Source organism: Cyanistes caeruleus, chromosome 1, assembly GCF_971803275.1.
Source record: "Cyanistes caeruleus chromosome 1, bCyaCae1.hap1.1, whole genome shotgun sequence".
NCBI classification, from domain to species: domain Eukaryota; kingdom Metazoa; phylum Chordata; class Aves; order Passeriformes; family Paridae; genus Cyanistes; species Cyanistes caeruleus.
This window is the reverse complement of record NC_141701.1, coordinates 147,900,507-147,915,785: the sequence shown is the minus strand read 5'-3', so window position 1 is coordinate 147,915,785 and position 15,279 is coordinate 147,900,507. Positions and strand designations below refer to the sequence as shown.

Here is a 15,279-nt window from a genome sequence, read left to right as displayed (position 1 = left end):
TTCTGATCCATAATTTAAAGTGGCAACTGATGTTTAAAGTTAAGGCACAGTTACAAGATACACTTAATTATGCAAAAATCTGGTTTTTTCAGCTCTTGACATCTGTACACTCTTAGTCATTAAACTAATGGTGGTGTGCTAATGCTACCAACAAGAAATATTTGTCTTGTGTTCTGGCAATAAAAAGGAAAAAGAAAAGTACTGTACTTTGCAGTTAATGGAGGAAACAGATCCACGTCAAGAGCATGGTGAATAAATTAACAGTAATTTCTGTAATGAATTTAATTTTAGTAATTTATATAATGAACATTATCTTTTTGTTGTTAAACATCAGCTTTTTTATTTCTCTCCTTCTATTTCCACAGGAATAATGAATGAAAAAGGGAAGAAGACGGTGTTGTTACTCTCAGGCTGGTTTTCTGCCCTCTCCCCACTGTAAGAAACTGCCTTCCTAATGGCAGAAAGGAAATTTTCCACTGTAGCACAAGTAATTGTCTAAGTGTTTTGTGGTTAGCTGCAAGTCCTGAACTGCTGAAGATAATAAAAACTTATTCTCTGAGCTCTCGCTTTTTGGATTTTAAACATTACCGTGTACAGTAGGAGTGCAATTCTTTTTGCTGTGTTGAGGTCTGTGTTTATCCCCTGTGCCCCATTTTTCACAGGGACAGATGGATGGAGAAGATACAGCAGAATAAATACATGCAGGTAGGGATCTTTATTGCATTTAGTGGTATTATCTAGTACAGCATTGTAAATGTAGCAGTTGTAGTGCCTTTATAGAGTGATGCTTGAGTGATCTTTAAAATTCTGCTCTCTTAATTGAACTTGTCTTGAGAACATAATCTTGCTTTCTAGAAAAATAACTTACACTGGAACTTAAAATGTCCTGTTGCTGCTTGCACCACCAGAACACTTAGAGTTTTATTTCTTTTAAAACCGTCTGCAGTTGTATCTATGCAGAAATATGTTTAATCACTGTTTCTTTGTGTGCATTAGTGCTGTCAGGCTTTTAAGGACAGTGTAGTTCCTTCAGTAGAATTCTTCTAGCAAAACCCAGAGTAACTCTCTTATCACCAGGAAGGATGATAAGAAAGATTTATATTCTACTTAATAAAGAAAAGAAATTTCAAACAGTAATGGGTTCTGTTGATGTAATTAAGAGAAATAACTGTACTTAGCATTAGGGCTCCCCATGAATGTGGGTGTGTGTTAGTGTCCAATACCTGTTGCTAGCAGGCTTTATAAATCACTTTTTAAAAAAAAATAAATATAAGTAATTTCAGATATGAGGATAAATGCTGATATTTTCATTTTGCTCAAACAAGGTTTGTATGTTTAATGGAGGTTATGGCATGTGCTATTGAATTTATTTTGTTCCCTGGTCTGGTGTATAACAGATAGCATATTTGAATTTCAGATTTTGTCTCTAAAAGATATAATGAATATACGTCAGATCCTGGGAATAATAAAAAGCGGAAATTAATAAATGAAAAAATAGTAATATATACTCTAATTTCTAACTAAAAGCCCTTAATGAAAGGAAAATTTTGTGCCAATATTTAATGCATGTCAGCATGGTTAAAAGCTTGGAATGAAATATGAAATATGAAACCTTTTTCTTTCTTACTATTGTACACCTTTATTTGCAATTGAACAAAAATCCATCTTTGCTTTTAATAAATGTAGCTATGATTTCAGCAGAAAGAAAATAATTGATTAATATTTAGGGAATTATTCTTCAAAAGTATCACCCAAGTACTTTTCCCTTTCTTACAGTGCTGTCGGTGAGAGCACAAAATTTCATTTACTGTTTTCAGAAAAGCAACCAAGCTCCTCCCTCCATCCCTCCCACAGGCATCCCGCTACAAAGAAAACTTTCTGCATGGGAGCCGGCTCAGGAGAAATGATGTTGTTGGGAATGGAAAGGTGAAGGTGAGAAAACCAAGATTTTCTGTCTCCTTGGAGATAACAGCCAGCCAACATTACCTTCAGAAATCAGTGTGAAGCCTTTTTCACTTTGAAGGGGATATTGTAAGTATTTTGTTTTTGCTAAATATTTGTATACTATGAGAAAACTCACTTGCTGATTATCTTAATTTGATCAAAATTTTGGGGATATATGTATAAAAGTGTGTGTGTGTGTCTTTATATAAATAAAATATGTGCAGACATATTTCCAAGTATTAGATGTGGTTTTATTTTAGGTACAGGGAGCATCTATGTAAGAACATCTGTCATTAATGTAAGAACACTACATAGCTGTAAACATGTAGCTCTTCCTACAGTTTACATGTTGCAGTGAAACATTTTACTGATCATTGATATATTTATCATATTAATTACTATTATTTCTTTTCATATTAATTATTATCATATTAATTACTGTCTGCTCTGTTTTGTTGTATCACCTCATGCAGAATATTCCTCAAATTTTCTTTAGTACTATCTAATCTAAGTTACACTGAATTTGACATACTAAAATTTCTTTACCTATACAAGTTTGTAATGTTTTTCTCACAAAAATACTGGTGAGTGATTTTTTTTCAGGATGTTTAAGTAATGCACAGTCTAGCCCATTACATAGACTTCTGATTTTGGAAGTAATGAGTGAGTATATTATATTAATTATATATTATAATATCATGTATCATGTATCATATATCATATATCATATATCATATAATATCATTAAATAATTTATTGATATTGTGAATAAATGTCTATTACCTGTGTTAAAAATCAAACCGAACAACACCAAAAAAACCCAACAGATGGTAGATATTTATCCAACCCATCCAAACACAAACTTTTCATTAAGATGGGGTGATGAGTGAGAAGTGGAGAGTGGGGGACAAAGTGCTGGGTGGAAGAAATGGCCTTGTATTTTAGAAACAGCAGTAGTCCTCTAAAGTCCAAGCTGGATTTTACTAAGGACTAAAACCTGTTAAATTATTCACCATCACTGACAGTTAAACAGAAGGAAATGGTGATCAGAAGCAGAACATTTTTTCTGCTTATTGGAACTGAGTAGGTGATAGCAGAAGCTTTTGATAAGATACAGAACAGAAAACAGGGAGTTTCTGTCCTGTTTCATAAGGTGTTGCTGTGAGCTGTTTTTTCACTTTTTTTTCTTATTTCATGTGAAGAGGTGAACACATCTTTATTCTTTATTCCCGTGGGAAAGACTATACTAAATGCACACTAAAACCAAACTAGCAGTTACTTTACCCTTTATTTTTTTCTAGATCCAGGTGCTCATAGGAAATATTCAATGGGTGGTCCTTGACAAGGGAGTTGATAGAAGTAATTTGGCACTCAGAATTGGTTATAATCCATGCTAAAATTAGATTGAAACACAAATAAGGACATTTTTTATATTTATGTTCCTACTAATTTTCCTATTTTGAGAAACATCTCATAAATGCCCCTTACTGACTTTGATAGAATTTTACTGAGCAGTTTTATCAGTTTCAATCCTACTTTTGTGGATTGTTGGATATCTTCTGGTCAATAGTTTGATGGCTATTACCTCGCTGCATTTAAAAGAAACTCTGTGCTTTTAGGGAGCTGAAAAGAGTTCTGAAATTCATACAGGTGGAGCCAAATCAAGGAGTTGTAGATAAGGCTTGAATTTGTATTTTGCTTTTCAATCTAAAATTCTAAATTTTTTAGTTATCATCTATAGTGATTAGTCATTACCCCAGCAAGAATTTTGTAATTCATGTCTCTGAAACATTGTATTAATAGGCTAATTTTTGACACTGATTTGCTATTCTAGAAAATTGTCTGAAAACCCTTGTCTTAAGAAATTTTAGAGAAATTTTAGTGGTGAATTGTACTTTTGTAGTGCCCAGTGTCTGTTTCACTTAATAACACTTTGTTAGTGTCCCTTTCTAGTACCTTTCAGGTACCTTTCAGGTCATTTGTTCAGTAAATTTCATCAGTATATCTGGAATTCCTTGGATTTTGACATAAAAATATTTTGTGTCACTTTCGCAGTACCCTTAAGCCATGAAGAGTAACCTCAAACAATGCCTAGCTTTGTACACTGAAAGCAATTCCTCTCAAGAGGAAACAAGAAATTCCCACTTTAATTTGAAAGAAAAAGTTGAATTTGAAGGTTTGATTATGCATCCCTGATCCTGTAGAAAGTGGTACATTAGTAACTGAATGTACCAGTGCATTTCTATCTGTTATTCATGGACTGATCTCTACTACAGGACCAGAGATATCAAAACCTGTTGTAGGATTTTCAACTCTTAATTTAGTTTAAATGCAAATTTCTTTCATTTGCTATACTGGAAATTATCAGATTTAACTGGACTGTAGTCTTGCATCTGCCTCAGCAGCATATTGACATAATGACCTACAAGTTCTTTTTGTTAATTTGTAGTCATACACCCAAGTTTCTTCTCTAGTTTCTAGAATAAATCTCATGTTTAAGCTGCTACTAAAAAAACTTTTTCTGAATCTTTGCTCCCAGAATTGGTTACTGGGGAAACTTTTGTGACCCATGCAAAAATTGAAATTATTTCTCAGAATAACACTTTACCTTAATGTCTTGCCTTAAAAACTCAACTGATTCAGCAGTATATGGTGAGGCGGCTGAGTTTAGCTGAGCTTCAGGAATTCCATGTAGTCACTCTGTCTTTTTAATATCATTTTAGTCCTTTGTATTGGAAGGATTTTTCAGTCACATCTTTTTAGCTTCCTTTTTCCTAACCCGAGTCACAATCTATAAATACTTCACAATTAATCAAAGGCCAAGTCTGTTGTTCCATGTGAGCACAAGTACATTACTGATACAGATCTGCTGAAGAAATCCTCTCATAAATGTCCATCAATGTTTGTCCAATTATTACTTCTGGTCACACTTGCTGAAGGGAATGTGTTGCATCTTTTTGCTCTTCATCAATGCTTTTGTCTCTTTATTTTATTTTATTTTATTTTATTTTATTTTATTTTATTTTATTTTATTTTATTTTATTTTATTTTATTTTATTTTATTTTATTTTATTTTATTTTATTTTATTTTATTTTATTTTATTTTATTTTATTTTATTTTATTTTACTTTATTTTACTCTGAAATCCTTAATACTAAAATGGTGTTTGTATTTGCTAAAACCATTTTCTTTGCTTCATTTATTTCAGTTGATGTAGCTCCCTAAAAGTTGAGTTTCTCTGTTTTCCTTAAAACCTCTTTGAAGATAAAATTGATCTTCTTAGAATTATTATTTTTTTTTAAAAAAAATAACATCTTGGTTTTCAATTTATCTTTTGAGCTTTCAATTGGAAATGGGTGTGTGTGGTTTGGCAAAGTAACAGTTATTTGGTTATATACCTTCATTTTGTTACCATGGTAAATGCTGATCTCTGAGCTGCAGTTCAGCCCTTAACATGCTTGGCAAATCCCAGAGGAGGAAAAAAATATCCTCCCAAGTCCTACAGACCCCATCAAAATCATTGCACAACCATTCTTGATTGCACATTCTTTTAAATATGTCTGCATCTAAAGAGGAGAGCTGTAATTGCAAGAGAGTATTGATTCTCTACCATGGTCCACATGTCAGCTCATGAGAAGTAGTGGCACAGCTGGACCTCAGCAATTAAAAATGCAGCGTGTTTTAAAGACTTGGCAGTGACCAAAAGTGTTTATTAAGTGGAAGTAATCAGTTTTGATGTGAGTCACAAAGGACAAATCATTCTATAATGGGTCAAAATTTTCTTCATCTGCAGATGAGAACTGGTGTCATGTAAATTGCTGTCATCTAAAGTGGTGTGGTAAGTTTGGGCATTAATAATTGAATACTTACAGTGGTTTGCCTTGTCACCTCAGTGCTTCTCATTGCCACCCTTTCCCTTTGTCAGGGATTTAAGCCTCAAGCAGAATAATTGAAAATGCAACTGGACAAAGCTTTGAGCCGAATTCGGTGTTGGCCTTACTCTGATGAGAGAGGAGGGGATGGATCTGATGATTCTTAGAAGTGGGACATGTGGAACTAAATTCTGCTTTTGGGAAGTACAGAGAAGTGGTAACTGAGGTGCAAGGCTGCTGATACTTTAATCTACAGTGAGAAACAGTTAGATGATTGTCAGAGTTGTGATAGAGATGTGATTTTGACACTTCCAAGCTGGAAAGACAAAGGAAAAAGTATCTCTTCTGTAACCTGAATTGCACAGGGTAGATCCAGATTAAGTAGTTGATCTTGGTCTGTTTTTCATTACTCATTCTTCTAAATCAATGTACTTCTAGTTGGTTTTGCTTTATTTCCTGGGTGCCTCAAACACAGCAGGACCAGCTGGTCAGAGGAGGTGATTGTCCTGCTGTGTCCAGTGCTGGTGTGACCTCATCTGGAGCACTGTGGGCAGGTCTGGGCCCTGCAATTTAGGAAGGATGAGAAGGTCCTTGAGTGTATCCAGACGAGGGCACCAAAGCTGGTGATAGGGCTGGAAAGAATGCCCTGAGAGGAGCTGCTGAGGGCTTTGGGCTTGTCTTCTTTGGGGAAAAGGAGGCTGAGGGGTGACCTCATGGCTCTCTAAAGCTTCCTGAGGAGGGGAGGTAGAGAACAAGCTCTTCTCCCTGGGATCCAGTGACAGGACATATGGGAATGGTCCAAAGCCACACTGCAGGGGGTTTATATTGGACACATGGAAGCATTTCTTTGCCAAAAGGTGGTCAAACACTGGAACAGGCTTTCTAGATGGATGGTTGATGTCCCTGGCTTGTCAGTGTTTAAAAGGGACTTGCACACTGTCCAAGGCCTTACAATGGTCAGTTCTGAACTGATTAGGCATCTGGGCTGGATGGTCATTATAGATTCTTTTCAACTGAAATACTCTGTTCATTTTCTACTCTATTCTATTTTATTCTATTTTATTCTATTTTGACATGGAGTTTCAGAGGAGTAAAACATAATTTATCTAATATTATGTTATTTCTGTTATTTTCTAATTGTCAAGAGCTTTCTTTCTTAAGTTACCTCTAGTGCTGGAAACAAACACTCAGAAGTGAAAAATGGATCCCTCGTTTTGGGCATCAGAAACTAACAGATTTCGACGATTCACCCCTGAGTCCTTGGCAGCAATTGAGGAAAGAATTGCCAACAAAAAAAAGGAAGAAGTCAAAATTAAAGGAAAGAATAAGGAGCAAGGAGTTGAAGAAAAACGTAGTCCTCAACTTGACCTGAAAACCTGCAAAAAGTTGCCATCTCTGTATGGGGACATTCCTGCAGAGCTGGTTGGGGAACCCCTGGAGGATTTTGATCCATACTACAGTGATCACAAGGTTAAGACTACCCAAAGCATTTTTTTAATATTATTTTTGCCTGCTGAAATCTTAAGGGATAGTAAAAGCTCCATTCAGGAGTGGCTGGGGTTTGATTGTTCTATAGACAGACCTTTGAACATTACTGATAACTTCTAGGGGGAGTTCTAAGGTACATCATGGAATGAAGAGGTATTTTAAGTTCCAGTCAAGAATTAAAATTAATTATGAAAACATGGCATGTGATTGGTACACTTTAATAGTAAATGTGTTCTGGGATTAATGATGCTTTGTTTTCCAGAGCAATTTCTCTGATGCCTGTGGGGCTGAGCTCCCTGTTGTATAAACAGTGCCTGTCAAACAAACAGTCACTCTGGAATTGCAGATGCTTTCACTGAGTTACACTGTACAAATGCAGGGAGACACATTTGAGATATTTCCATTACTTGGTGTAGCAAGTATTTGCATTGTCTTAAATTAATTTTTTGAAACTATATGTCTCACTGGCTTTGTTTATTGTTCCATATTTATATTGCACATACTCCATGCTATTCCAAAGTGTGTGTGAGACTGACTATAGCAGAGTATAAAGCAGATAGTCTAGGAATCCCTTCTAAATTAAATACTTAAATTAAATTACTACTGTCAAAGAAGACTTGATCTGAAGAGCAGAAGGTTCCAGCCAGTCCTAGTTGCTGTTTTAATGTATGCCAGCAAGCTAGTGGAGTGTAAAAATTTTATCAGAGAACATACTTTAGACTTTGGTCTTCCAGATAGATTTATCTCAAAGTAATTAAAGTGATACTATTGATGAAGAGGAACTAAGGTTGATTGAGTTGAGAAACTGTGTTTTTCATTCCAGAGATTTAATTTTTACTATATGGCAAAAGTACTGAGCTACATGGATCTTAACGTAGCTTAGAGGGAATTTGCAGTGTTATGTGACAATACAGAGATATATTGAAATTTTTGCTTTGACCATCTAGGATTTTGGCAGTGCTACACAATGTGTACCTTGTAAATAATCTCTTGTAGCCTATAAATCTGTCCAAGAGTAAGGTATTAAGACCATTGTTACAGTCCCAGAGTAGTAATGTAATTACTTATGATTACTTGCTCTTCATATTCATTCCCATTATGACTTCTTCCTCTCAGGCAATAGTGAACTTCTGCAGAGCTGATGTCTTTCCTTCAAAATGTGTATAATCAGGTCACAGCTCCAAGCAGGAATAAAGGAAAGCTTTATTTCTACCTGCAGTTAGATATAGCTCTAGATGCAGACTTTAAAAACTGAACATATAATTTTTGCAGAAATTTTTAATTCATTTAAATGTTTCATAGATATGAATCCTTTTTTTTTATAGACTTTTATGGTGATAAGTAAAAGGAGGACTATTTTCCGGTTTACTGCCGCACCTGCCTTGTTTATATTTGGTCCTTTTAATCCAGTCAGAAAAACAGCAATTAAAATTCTGATCCATTCATATCCTTTCATTGGTTTCCCTGATTTGAATCTTAAAATATTCTGTGTCATTTCATGTCATTCTGTTCCTCTATTTCTGCTTTTTCTACTTTTATTTGGAATTATTGGTTAGTGGAAATAGGTCTTTTTAGGTGAAAATATCTGAACGCGTCAAACATGTTATGTCGCACTAGTGTCCTAACTTCCAAAACTGTCTCCACATGCAAATAATTCATTTTTATATTTAAAACATGTATTTTACCCAGCTGAAAAGGTTTGGTCTTGGTGGGGGATTCTTTGGATGGTCCTGTGTAAGGATGGGAATTGGATTTCAGTGGTTCCTTTCCAACTCAGGATAATTTGTAATTCTGTTATAAGTTTCTTTGGAAAACACATGAAAAGCTCTGAGCATATTCAAATGAAAAATAATTATTTGAATGCTTGTGTGGTTTTTGTGTGTGGAAATCAGCAACTTGCATGAACTTCATTGTTTATAATGTAGCATTTTTTTCCTTAACTTACTATTCACATTTTTCCTTTGCATTATTACATGTACTGTGTTACTCAATTGTTTGGCTATGACTATCCCTCAGCTTCTTTCAGAAGTCTCCTGGCCTGAGTAAGTACCTCAATGGCCACGTGCTCACTATTTTGCCAAGGATGCTAACATGCAGGACTGAAAAACTGAAATAATGCGGTGATCTAATTCTGGGGCTTGAAAATTCTCAGATAGACCTCTGAGTTAGGCTGAAGATTGTTATTATAACACACAATCTTTTGTGGAGCTCCAGTGCCTTTTTGAGGCTCTCACCATATGCCCTTTTTTTCCTGTGTTGCTTAATTTTGCCATCTGGTGTAACAGAGGTGGTTGGCCCATTTTTCCTTTTGAGTATTAAATCTTTTTGAGAGATTGTATAGCAGTATTTTAACTTAATATCTCTCATTTTACAGCAATAACCTGAATGTCTGTTATAGTTGCATCATGCAAAAGCTATAAAGGAATAAATATTCATTCTGTTCTTTCCTCTGTTTCCTGGTGACTCTCCTAAGTCAGTTGTTCCCACTTGGAAGCCATTTATTGGTCATGTTTTGCTTCCTTTTGTACTTGTGCACTCTATCCAGTGTAACTTGAATTAATGTTCCAGAATTAAGTCTGGAAAATGTGCCTGGAGCCTCAGAAGTTTTGTAATTTTAATTCCTTTCATTTTGGGGTAAATGTGGTGATAACTTAATTTTCTGTAGGATTTCTTTCATTTATAGTGTATTTGTCAGAATAAATATACAAAGTGTGCAAACTTTACAGGCTGAAAAAAATCTTTGTTGTTATTGTTCTGCCAAAATGGTGAGGCTTTGAAATTTTCCAGCCTGCTTTAAAACATAAACACAGTCTTAAAAATGTTTCCTAAGGAAATGTGAGCTATTCTTCATCCATCAATAGTATCATGTGCTTATGTGAAGGTTTGTGTTTGTAGATTTACATGGAAAATTTACTAAAATTCAAGAAGATATCTTGTCCCCATGATGCTTCTTAAAGTTATGTAACCTGTCCTATTTTGCTTCACATTTTCTACCTTTATCTCCAAGCAGGGACTAAATCAGAGACAAGATAGAAATGTGCCTGAATGTGTATCAGTTTCTTTAATAATTTTATTTCTATAACTTTAATATACACTTTCCTCCTCAGACATGTTTTCACTGCCATATATACTACTGAAATATTGATTAAAATAGTAGCAAGAGGATTTGTTTGTAATGAATTTACTTTTCTTCGAGATCCATGGAACTGCTTGGATTTTTCTATTATTATTGTCATGTAAGTAAAATTCAGTTTTCTTTTACACTCAGGGGACAAAAACACAGAGAAAATACTGTTTGGTGTTGCTGAAATTCTTTACAGTTGTTGGCATCCTCCCTTCTAAACTGTGCTTGAATCACAGTTTGCATGTCTGCAATGAGAAAAACAGACTTTAAAGTAAGACCTAAACAAAAAGCTCATCTTAGAACTGTATGATTATTCTCAATTTAGTCTATATTTGAATTTTGTCAGGAGGTAATTGCATAAACAGCCCAAACCAAGTTGGCCTCTTGATGTTGCCTCAGATGAAACTCATTTGAGAAGGGTCCAAAATGGGTCACAAAGTATTGAATGACTTGGTAAATAACAGATGAAATCCCAGTGTCAAGTGATGCTCAAGGAAGAACACACCTTGTTTTACATACAAATTCATGGGCTCTGAAATAGCCTTCACTTGTTGGGAAGGTGATGTTGGAGTTGAAACAGACAGATTTATAAAAGCACCACTCCAGCATGCAGTCATGGTCAGAGAAGGAGGTAGGAAATGAAGACATCGTGGGTAAGAAGAAGCAGAACACACATTATTTCTCTCTGTAGCCTGTATTTTAATTTAGGACTTTGTGTTTTGTTCCTCACATGCCAACAGATGTCAGAATTTAAAAAGATACAGTGAATATGTATATCTGTAATTCCACATACCAAAAGTCTAAATAGACTAAAACTCACATGAAAAAACAATTGCAGAGCAGGAACTCAATTGGAGTGTACAGCACAGAGACAAGAATAGAATAAATAGTATTCTTTTCTTACAAGCAGAGCTAAAGGCACCAAATGAAGTTGTCATGTGGCAGAATAAAAAAGGGAGTAGTAACACTACATGTAGGTTTTTTCTCATTTGTAAATAATAGGTTATATGTACACAGGTGTCATCATACATATCTATATGTATATGAACAATTATTCTTATGGGTAATAATGAAGCTTGAATATTGTTGATCATCAGCATCTATCACTAGATAGCTATTGATAGTTACAACTATCACAAGACAGTCCAACAGCTGCATGAAAAATTTAATTTATGGTCCTTTTTCCCTACCTGCACCCCTAATTAATTAATTATTGTTCAACTTTACAATACAGTACCTCCACCTGTTTTATTCCATGTCTTATAGTAGAAAGAAAAAGAAAACTATTTAGAAATTAGCTCAACTGCTAACTCAAGTGTAATTATTGCTTAAGGTACTTGATAATTATTCAATCTTACAGACTAGGCAAAGCCAATGTACTCTGATCTGCTGCTGACAAAGTCATGCTTTGAGGGGGAGGTTGCCTTTCCAACCATTGTTGTCTCGGATTTTGTTATTGAGACTTTATTTTTTTAAGGAATTCTGTTACCAGTTATGACCTTGTCATGAGATGAGTCACTATTCATGTCCTTTCTAACATGAAAGAAGAAAATTTGGGGTAACCTGTTAAAGTGCTCTATAGAATTTGTAATGCTTTAAAACACTGCTTTGATGAAACTTTCTAATTGTTGAAATATTAAAATTGAAACAAGTTGTAATACTCAAGTTCTCATTGACTGTTAAAGGTTAGAAAGACCCATGTGGTACAGAATAAACACATTATAAATCTACTGTTGCTCAACTTCCTTCTCCTGAAGTGTGTAGTTTGTTTTGAGGTAGCTGCAACATGTACTTTCATGAGAGGAGCCTCATTGTAAGACTGTGGTTATGACATTGCCAGTTTTTTTTTTTTTATATATTACTTTATATATTTTTTTTTTTAATATTTATTTATTTGACATTTTGATGGATAAACTCTTCCAAAGTTAAAGCATCCAAATTTGCACTAAGTAGGAGTTTACTGCATTTCTTTTCAGAGGCACTGCTCCAAAGTCCCATTACTTTATATCCATGCCTAGAAATGGACTTAGATTCCTAATTTTAGGCATGTATCTTAGGACATATTTGATCTGTTTATTTTCTGAAGTCTATTCATTACTGCCTGCTCCATCAGCAAATGCTTTGAAAAGCTCCATCTTTGTCATTCAGTTGAGTGTGGGTTAATTTTACAGGTACATTACTACATTTCACAATGTTGGCAATGTTTCAGTTCTTCGAACTTTCAGAGTACTGAGGACTTTGAAAGCTATTTCAGTAATACCAGGTAAGGAACAACACATCTTACTGATTTTCTCCCTGCTTCACCAGAATATAAATTCTAATTCCACTCCTGTTCTTGTCTTCCTGTTCTCTGGCCACTTTTTGTGACCCCAAGGAATACCAAGGTGTGACTGTTTTGCACTCTCAGCAGTACCCTAACACAATTTTTTAAAATCATCTTTCCTTCAAATGGTTTTGACAAAGGCAAATTTATATTCTGCATTTTTTTAATCCCATCACTGATGTACATTTTTATTTAGCCCAGTGCCTTTGTCTCTTTAATTTGTCTTCCTGGAGCAGCCCACCATATATAATATGTTCTCTTAATATATCTGAACTAACATATTTCTGATTTCATGTTCTACCTCACTAGCTTAACCTTCTCTGGTTTATTTCCCAGAATGCTGATCTCACTATTTGAGAGGCTTTCATTTATTTCCTTACTTACCACAGCTATTGGATTGTGTGTAATACTTTCAACAGTATGTTGCATATGCGTATAATCCAGATATTCAATATTTTTGTAAGTCATGTCCTTCATTAAGGTACCAAAGAATGATTTGAGAGTCCAACTGCAAAAATTTACTTGAAAATCTATAAATTACTTTATATCTCCTGGTCATAATATATATTAACTTTATCATTTCCATGTAATTTCAAATATTTTTAATTTTGCTATGAAATTATAGCAGGAAGAAACATTGATGGTGTTTAATTTTAGTGTCAAAGCCACACATCAATACTTTTCCTTTGTCTTTAACAAAATTGCAGCTGTCATGTCGTGTCATAGAGGAAAATTTTTGCATTCCTTTTCTCACTTTCTACATTTTTGGATCTTATTTTCCTAGGTCTGAAAGTCATTGTCAATTCACTTGTTGAGTCTGTTAAGAAGCTCGTGGATGTGTTGATCCTGACTGTATTTTGCTTGAGTGTATTTGCACTGATAGGCCTCCAGCTTTTTATGGGCAATTTAAAATCCAAATGTGTCCTCAAGGGAGCTGGGTCCAATCACTCATTATGTAAGGATCCCAAGATATATGTACCGAATGATCAAGGTAAATATTTTCTTTGCTCCCTTTACATAATCTGTATATCTTCCTATGTATGTATTGATTTTTCACAGAGATGTTAAAATATCATTGTATGTACTTCTGCAAAACAAGGTTTGTTCTTCCATTTGCATAAGTAACAGTATGAAGTCTCTGGGACAACTGAATATAAGATTAGTGAATCTTGGATTTGGAGAAAGATCAGCATTCTGTGGGATAGAAGGGACTGAGTTTTCTGTAAGCATTTTCTTCTTTATCTGTGCATTGCACAGAGATCTTAGTTTAGGGGTACTGCACAAAGAATTATCTTTTCCATTACTTACTCTGTTTTTCATGGATTTTGTCTACTACTCATAGATTCTTATTTTTACCAAAGATCAATTAACATCTTACATTGTTAGTTGTGCAGAAAATTGTTGCTATGTATTTTGTATTTAATTTATTTTAATAAATTAATTAAATTAAATATTTATTATATTTAATTAAGTATTTAATATGTTTAATTTATTTTATTGTTAGTATTTATTTTATATTGTCAGAGAGACAGATCCACTGAGAATCAGTCCTGTATGTCCCTTTTTGGGAAAGGATCTTTCACAGATGTTTGATCCATCAGAGTGTTTAAAAAGTGCAGTAATGTTTGGTTTACTGTCAGAAAGCTGTAGAAATGGAAAACTTCTGATTTCATGATTCCTTGATTTTTATTTTTTTTTTTTCATTAGACATCTGCTCCAGATTAAAAGACTCTTCTGAAATATTGCTCTGTGGGTACACTGGAGAACCCAAGTAAGTGAACAAAGCAGTTTCAGTACTTTCTTAATTTTTCCTTCAGATGCACTGTGACTTTATTTTTGGTCTAAAGGAAAGGTGATATTTTTTCATGAGAAGCAAATGGATCAGTGGGTGTGTTATTAAATTAAAAGCCAGATATTTCACACCAGAAAAAGAATGAAGTACAAGGATGCAGCCAGTTTTATCTGTACTTTGTTTCTAACTACTGTGAATATAATGGTAAGGTAGAATGATATAAATAAAGAGGAGAATAGATCACTGAAGACTTTTCAGATGTTGATAAACTCTCCTCATCTTGGTGAATTATTTAAAAGTAAAGGTATTTCCATTTTTCCCCTCTCTGTCTATTTATTTGGACATATCCTACATCAGTGAGAGTTTTTGTCCAGTCCCAAACTAGGTTTCTGTCTAGTTTTCTTTACTAGACAAATGGCTTTCTGGGATGGTCAGATATGAATTGGCCCTTCTGGCAGGAATATTTTGAGGAATAATGAAACCTCATTTCAGACAAACTGAACAAATCTTAAATTGTTACTGTGTATTGAATACTTTCAGGTTCAATTGAATCTCCACATAAGTGTTGTTTAACATTTCTTTTGTGGTTAGTAAAGAGTGTCCAGCAAACTACATCTGTGAGAAGACTGGGAACAATCCTGACTTTGGGTATACAAGTTTTGACCATTTTGGCTGGGCCTTCCTCTCTGTGTTCCGTCTGATGACCCAGGACTACTGGGAGCGTCTCTACAGACAA

General features: G+C 34.5%; 1 protein-coding gene across 1 annotated transcript in view; it reads left to right on the top strand.

The window, feature by feature from the left end:
- The first annotated feature begins 365 nt into the window (after positions 1–365).
- LOC111925519 (sodium channel protein type 5 subunit alpha-like) overlaps positions 366–15,279 on the top strand; it is a 39,835-nt gene continuing 24,921 nt past the window's right edge. Inside the window, exons 1-11 of the mRNA XM_086866258.1 lie at positions 366–705; positions 1,855–2,031; positions 5,738–5,782; positions 6,978–7,286; positions 8,630–8,748; positions 9,257–9,346; positions 10,412–10,540; positions 12,600–12,691; positions 13,536–13,742; positions 14,459–14,522; positions 15,135–15,279. Of these exons, the coding sequence (XP_086722384.1) occupies positions 7,017–7,286; positions 8,630–8,748; positions 9,257–9,346; positions 10,412–10,540; positions 12,600–12,691; positions 13,536–13,742; positions 14,459–14,522; positions 15,135–15,279 (1,116 nt within the window). The 5' untranslated portion in view covers positions 366–705; positions 1,855–2,031; positions 5,738–5,782; positions 6,978–7,016. The remainder of the gene's footprint in view (positions 706–1,854; positions 2,032–5,737; positions 5,783–6,977; positions 7,287–8,629; positions 8,749–9,256; positions 9,347–10,411; positions 10,541–12,599; positions 12,692–13,535; positions 13,743–14,458; positions 14,523–15,134) is intronic.